Raw genomic sequence first — 7699 nt, forward strand, 5'->3', positions numbered from 1 at the left:
TGACGACTCAGTTGCATATCAGGGACATCATCGCACAGTTACTTGCAACCTAGGTTTGGTGGTTGTCGGTTACAGCGAGGGAGAGATTACTAAAGCAAAACATGGAGAAAGACTCCACCTTCAAGCTAGCCCACCTTAAGAGAGTGAGCCTTAGCTCGGTGGCTAACTGCCTTCACTGTAACTAGCAGGTAGCGAGCAAGACACCAGTGACGTGCAGTCAGGGTAGGCAGGGTAGGCAGTGCCTACCTTGCCAAAATTCAAGGATAAAAATGTTTATTAAATAAATGTATTATAAACTTGAATTTGTATTTTTACTGTTTATTCTTGTGATTTATATGTGTGTTGTTCCAATTATTTAGACGGTACGATGACAAATGTAGCAGTTACGCATGATCAAATAGAAAAAAAAGGCAGAATAAGCAGTGCCTTTACTGCCCATTCAAGCATTAGCCAATGTTGCGCATGCGCACTTCGATCCTGTATTCTTTAACATGTACGTCAAAAGGCACAAACTGCGTGCCTTGTACGTAAATGTGTTATGCCAGTAATCGTCTCGTTAGATATCAAACATGAACCAATTAAAATCGAGATATTACTGGCCCTTTGCGTAGCTGACGTCATACACCAGCTACGTTGTGAACGCAATCCCCGCGAAATTCAAAGTCAAAATGACAGCAGCGGGGGCCGACGAATCACAGCGGTGAGGAATTCTCTAAACTCGATTTAATTTAAAAAAAGAACTAATAGCAGGAGGTCTACGCCAGCCTTAGATGGACTACTGCAGCAAAAGGGACAATACTCGTCGCATCGTTTCAAACTGACTGGTACGGAAGAAGAGATGTGGCTATGTGGCCTGAACAGTGAGCGGCGGGACCTCTACGGGGTCCTGGATCTGAACAACCCGCCGCAGCTTAACAAGCAGGAAAAACCGTCAGCTATATAATACCGGCAACTACAGTTCGCACACCTCCACCCTGAAACGGATCCAAACAACAGTCGGAACCGGACCGGGTCAGCACGTCTTTCAGCCCTCGCCGAGTCAGAGACTATGCAAACTAAAGCGCCGTAAAGACGAGTTTTACAACGCTGTGATCGAGGCCTTCACGAGAAAGCGTCGGATGGATTTTATGTACAAATCTACCGATTGGTGAGTCAGAAACTATTTTGGGCTTAGTGTGATTGAACTAATGCTGCTAGCCATTTGCCTTCATATTCAGTTGAGCAGTGTGTGTTTTCATTGTTGCTGACTGGGACTGACAAACATAATTAGCCGCTGTGCAATAATCAGAACTAAGATGGTTTCATAACTTTCTGATAGCATTCTGATGCTGGACATTAACGTGTGTGTGTGTGTGTGTGGTGTGAGAGAGAGAGAGAGAGAGAGAGAGAGAGAGAGAGAGAGAGAGAGAGAGAGAGAGAGAAAGAAAAAATATGTCACCCAGAGTATTTGTCTGAAATCTTAACACACTGTCATTGCGCTCTTCAAATCAGCTGGTTTTAGAAGTCCTAAGGTCCAGGTGTAAACGGTGGTGGAGTCAGGCTTTTGCGGTTGGTCCCCCGAGACTCTGGAACAAGTTACCCCCCGATATTCGCACTGTTACAGATGTGGCTCTTTTTAGGTCCAAACTCAAGACATATCTGTTGAATCAGGCATTATCTAGGTGTGGTGGGACAGTTTCATTCTTTTGTTTCTTTGAGACCTTTTCTGATTTTACTGTTCGCTATGTTCTCTCTTTCTATGGATGATGTCATATAATCATTCTGTTAAGCACCGTAGCCTGCTGGTTGTTGTAAAGTGTTATATAATTACATTAGATTGATTTTGATTGATAGATTAATTGGAAATGTTTGCTATCGCCGCGCGTGTGTGCCGCGCTTGTGCGTAACGTTTTGATTATTAGCCTAAACAATAAATTAGGTAATCTGGCTTTCATAACTCAGTGCCTACCCTCTTACTGACATCACCGCACGTCACTGCAAGACACAGGAACTTGGCCTGGGCCCTGAGGAGCTGTAACATGAATTTACCTACAGATAAACTGTATAAACTCTGCACTGCTATGCTCACAGCTATAACCTTACGGCTAGTTCACCGGCACACACACACCTCCCTCTCTCCTCTCCCTAAAGGTCCCTTTAGACCAAATGCAGCAACCGCACCGCAGTGCTCTATACCCCACGGTGGTCATAACCCACGGAGTGACGCATTTTGACAAGTCTGACAAGAGGGGCTGAGCAAAATACTGTTAGATTTTTGTCATTTGACATAGCCATTGACAGAACGACAAAACAAAGACAAGACCGGAAGAACTGAAAGGCTCAACGGAGGAGACGAGGGATCTGCTTTACAGATTTGAAGATTTGTGCTTGCGTGCATGCCCCGGGGCATAAGGCTTTTGATAAAAGATGTCTGATGTCTTTGAGGCTCGCTGGGCTGTGGGAAAGTATCTCTAGGGAGTAAAGGAAGCAGAGGGAGAGATGGATCAGTGCAGAAAGGGGTGTGTGTGTGTGTGTGTGTGTGTGTGGGGGGGGGGGGGGGGGGGGGGGGGGGGGGGGGGTGGCTGTAGAGGGAAGGGATACCACATTCACGCACTTCTCTGGTGTTGTGTATGCACTAAGTTTGACAGGCTGAAGTCATACACAGAGTGCAGGTGCACGCAGATGCACGCTCATAATGCTGAGAAAGGCTTAACGCTGCATGGGCAAAGGTAATATTGACCTAAAATGTGTTAACACCTGCGCTAGTGAAGCCACATTTAAAAGTGTCAAGAACTATGAGCGTAAGGGATGGATTGGTTTTCCTTTTTTCCTACATCTTACTGTGCCCGTATCCCCTCTTTCCCCCGTTTCCTGCTCTCCCTTTCTCCCCCAGCGGGGAGGGGTGTGTGGGCCAATGGCGGATTAATATGCATGCTGGTGGAAACGGGGGGGAAGAGGGGGTTGGGATCATTGGTTGGGGGCCAAGTGGGATATTGAGGGAGCAAAAAAACCTCAGCTTCCCCCACCCTCACACACACATTGGCGCACACATAACCACCCAAAAAAATCTGGATCCATCAGAACGTGTTAGGCCATGGCTGTGGTAACAGTGCACAGGCAGTGTGTTTGTCCTCCATATTCCTTTAGTTTCTCCACGGCTGCCGGATCACGTTACCACCTCTGCAGAGTCACATTTTGTTTCAGTGTGGGACCTCACTCATTCTAACACAGAGGATGACAACTACGCCTCCAATGGTCCCAAAACAATCAGACAAAAAGTTACACTGGTAAAAAGCTGATTTTTTCCCCACCCAAACACAACCAGTGATAGTGATAGTAACATAAGACTAAAGCAATGTCTGAATTCACTCCCTCGTCCACTCACTACCCCCGATAAGGCAAGGCAAGGCAGCTTTATTTGTTCAGCACATTTCCGCAACAGGGCAATTCCAAGTGCTTTACACAAAAAAAGTAAAAAAACCCAGTAAAAATACAAAGATAAAACTCAAGAATAAACAGTTAAAAAATAAAAAACAGATACAAAACAAGAATAAAAGTTACAGTGCATCGTCAGGGAAAGGCTGAGCAGTTTACTTTAGGAGAAGTACGACGAGATTTTGGACTATACAGTACATACATGTTCACATTGTAACAAGATGGTTGTGTGTTATCTAGTAAATAGACACAGGCCATGCTAGTGGCTCTGCAGGGCTCTACTGTACGTAGGTGCAGTGGTGTTTTGAGCCATATGCTAACATAAGTGACAATGCTAACATGCTAATGTTTAGCAGGAAGAAGGTTTTCCATGTTCACAGATGGGAATGTCATTAGTTTGATGGTTAAAAACTAAGGTAATGGACAAATCAAAATGTTGACCTGACGATGGTGAAAGATGGAAAGTTAAAGGGTCAGTTCCACACCAAAATGTGAAATTACATTTTTTTTTTTCTTTTACATACTGTATAGTGCTATTTATCAGTCTGGATAGTTTTGGTGTAAGTTGCCCAGTGTTGGAGATGGCTGCCTTCTCTCCAATATAAAGGAGCTAGATGGCACTCGGCTTGTGGTGCGCAAAGCCCCAAAAAATACATTTCAGAAAGTCAACAGCAACATCTCTTTCCCGACATTGTGCCCCGGTTACAAAAGATAACCCACAGACCTGGTTGTGAGCATTCGAAACTATCGTGAAAAGAAAATAGTTCCAGCATGAAACTGCTCAGAACCTTTAAAGGGGGCACTACAGTTATTATAATTCATCCTGAGGGGAACATGAGTGTCATTTGATGTCACAAGGAGTATGGCATTACACTAGGGATCATGGTTATCGATATATAGTAGAACCAACACATTACATTTACTATCATTGCTGTAACAAAGTTGTTTTTTTGTGTACTATCTTTAGAAATTGCCATTTTACACGTTAAGTCAGGGTGCGCGTGGAACAGTGGTAGCACCCGGGGCTGTTAGCAGTTAGGGAACAGTACATACTGTACATGCAACAATGCAATAAAATTAAGGTTCACGGCATTATGAGTTATAGCCCAAAACAAACGCACCCGCAATCTAATGCTAAATATATGTGACTAGGTACATCAATAACAATTCCATCTGTAACGTTCATCAACGTCTTAACGTTTACTCAAAGTAAATATTTCTAAAAATAGTAAAGGCTACGGAGGAATAAAAAAACATGACGGACTCTTTTTTTAATTTTCAGCGTGCAAAAGTCACCGGACGCCCCGATCTTGGGAACATAGTCTTACTGAGAAATCCAGAGAGTGTTGTGTGAATTTGATAATTAATTAGCTTTGTACCAACTCATTTGGCGAAGGCTTCGATGTAATGGACGTTCATTGATATCAAAAAGTTACGCACGAAAGCTTGAAGCGCATTTTAACGCTTACTTGTGTGCAAGTTTCTAGTAATCTTCCAGCTTTGACTAGTCCTTAAACAGTTAGTGTTTTACACGGCTGGCCCCCAGGTATCGCTATCAGAGGGTTTACACGCGCTCCACTGAGCTCCGTCGTTATTTATGTTCTGCAGAGCTGCACAGTGCCCTCCATTTGGTGCCATACTTCCTTGCTTTACTTTATCAGTGACAGCATCTCTTCCGCATTGCTTCTCTTGAAAGGCGGGGAGGCATTACTTGCCAGCAGCGTGCGCTTGGTGATTTATCGGTGCTGGGTGCAGGCCTGTGGCTCCTCACTTCTCCAACCTGTTGTTTGAACAGGGGGAGCGAGGACAGGTCTGTCGTCGTGTGAACTCAATAGTTTAGTCATGTTGTTTTTTTTCTGTGCTGATTTCCATGGTTTCTCTCCTGCTCAAACACACACACATAATGTATATATATTTAAAACACACACACACACACACACACACACACACACACACACACACACACACACACACACACACAATCGAGCAGGGAAGTTGCCCGTACCGCAAAGTATCCCGGATACACCTGCAAATCACCAGCGTGCATTGCACACACATGTAAAAACACCGTAACGTGCTCGATGAAAGGTGTGCTTCAGTACCTCATGTAGTGGAATGTGTAAGGTGTGAGAGTAATTATCGCCGTCTGTTAAATAATCAACTGTGTAAATAAGAGTGTGTATGCGGTGAGCTGTGGCCAAGCAGACAGAGTTGGTTTATAGTGAACAAGAAACTTAAATTCTGAACCCGCTCAACTCTAATCTCACCTCCTTAATGTTAACCGGTCAAAGCGGCTGCAGAATAGGCGCCGTGCGAAAGATTTTCCGAATCACTCACTGTTTGTTCTTCGTATTATGAACACGTCATAAGAAGACTAAGGCTGAGTGTGTGGGTATGAGAGTGTTTATGGATGAACACCTCTGCCTGGGCATTGGAAGTCATTCACATATTGTAGCACTCCGGTGGGAGCACTGCTGATCAGACTGGAGGGCTGCACAACTAATTTGTTGATTTATCATCGCAACATCAACTTGCATAATAAAACATGAAAGCTGCAAAGTATAGCGAAACACACTCAGAGATCTTTTGTGTTAGTTGAAACAGAACATCAGTAGAAAACTACACTTTAAAATCTAACTGCCATTCTTTTTTTTAGTGGTGCCTTTTATATTCAATTCAATGTTCAAAGTTTGTTTTAGCAAGGCCCTGAAAGCATTAGTAATGCAGAACTATGTACACTTTAATATTGGTTAAAAAAGTAATATTGATATCCCGATATTTAACAACGTTATCACACATTTCCCTCATATTTTCTTTAGCTCTGTATTTGCAAAACAGAACATGTACATATTAGATAGATATCGTAGTCAATACAACGTGAGGTGAATCTTACCTTCAGCAGGGCTCAGTCCTCGGGCCGCTGAGATCATGGAGAGGGTGGGGCTGCTGTGCACCGAGCGCAGGTAGTGCTCCATGTGGGGGCTGACATAATGATGCGGAGGGCTGAACGGTGACTCACCCGACCCGGGCGCCGCATGGGGCGACAGACGGATCAGGGAAATATCTGAGATGACTGGGCTTCCCGTCAGTCCTGGAGGTCTGTGAAGACGGAGCAAAGAAGCAAAAAGAAGGAGGATGAGGGTCAAAGATGAATAGAAAGACACAGATGGTGGGAGATGGAGAGAGTGGAGACCTCCTGTCTGACGACTTGTATTGTGCTGTTATCTTCGTGATGGATCTTCATTGCTATGTTCCTAGCCAAGCGTTAGCACCTGTTATTCCACAAAGTGTCTGCAGTCTCAATCCACTTACACCCTTTTCCCCCGCTCCAGTCCCACAGCTAATACATAATAATCCCCTTTTGTTCACTTCGCCTATTAGGGCCTGGAGCTACAGACAAGTCGAGACCAAGGGGTTTTCCACTCTTGAGACTACCAGGAAGTGTTTTCTCTATCTGTTTGGGTGGGCAAAATGACAGGATTTCTTTCACATCAGGTATTACACATGTAAGATAAGAGAAGGCAACCGGATGCTCAAAGCCTTACAATAAGTAGCTGCCTGAAGCCACCAAGAAAAGTCAGAAGTTCTTTGACTCTCTGCCGGTCACATTAGGCTGTACAGTAAATGTGTCTGCTCTGACAGGTAATCAGCGGCTCTGCTTGCAGAAACACAGACACACAGAAACACCTACTTAGGTGTTGTAATACTCAATAGCCCCAAGGGGTTGAACTCGAGATAAAAAAGTCTGCTGGCCGCTGGCAGTGGCACAACCCTTTGAAGGGGCGCGAGTGCTTATGTCAACCTAGTGAGCTTTGGCTCCCTCGGTGTGTGGTAAGAACACCTGGTACAGATTCAGCCCTCAACAGGACTCTGGAGCGGGAGGAACCATGACTAATAGAGGGAAGGCTGATGACTGAGTGGAGTTATAAGGGCTGCCCTCAACAACGGAGATTCTCCACTGGGACACAAGCAAATGCACCCCTTTATATCTTGTGTTTACCAGAGATGTGCTTTAGTTTCATGGAAACAAGTCATTCACACTGAAAAAAGCATAAATAATTACTAATCAAGTAAAGAAATCTCAGTCGAATTAGACCAAATGACCGATTAGTCAACTAAACGACCAAGCAAGAGCAGCCCTGGTTTTTTTAGTATATTTTTGTTTTTTCCGTATGTGTGTGTGTGTGTATGTTCAAGTAACTCTTCTACTTGTAACACATTCATTTCTCAATTTGGTATTAATAAAGTCTATCTATCTATCTATCTATCTATCTATCTATCTATC

General features: G+C 44.1%; 1 protein-coding gene across 2 annotated transcripts in view; it reads right to left on the reverse strand.

The window, feature by feature from the left end:
- The window catches only part of LOC116697834 (zinc finger protein GLI2), a 104437-nt gene that overhangs the window by 34282 nt on the left and 62456 nt on the right, over positions 1-7699 (reverse strand). For both annotated transcript variants that reach the window (XR_004334060.1, XM_032529347.1), the window contains exon 4: positions 6308-6513. Coding sequence is in view for 1 of the 2 variants with exons in the window: in XM_032529347.1 (XP_032385238.1) it covers positions 6308-6513 (206 nt within the window). In the remaining variant the exon portion in view is untranslated. The remainder of the gene's footprint in view (positions 1-6307; positions 6514-7699) is intronic.

The sequence above is a fragment of the Etheostoma spectabile genome, chromosome 11 (assembly GCF_008692095.1).
Source record: "Etheostoma spectabile isolate EspeVRDwgs_2016 chromosome 11, UIUC_Espe_1.0, whole genome shotgun sequence".
Lineage (NCBI taxonomy): Eukaryota > Metazoa > Chordata > Actinopteri > Perciformes > Percidae > Etheostoma > Etheostoma spectabile.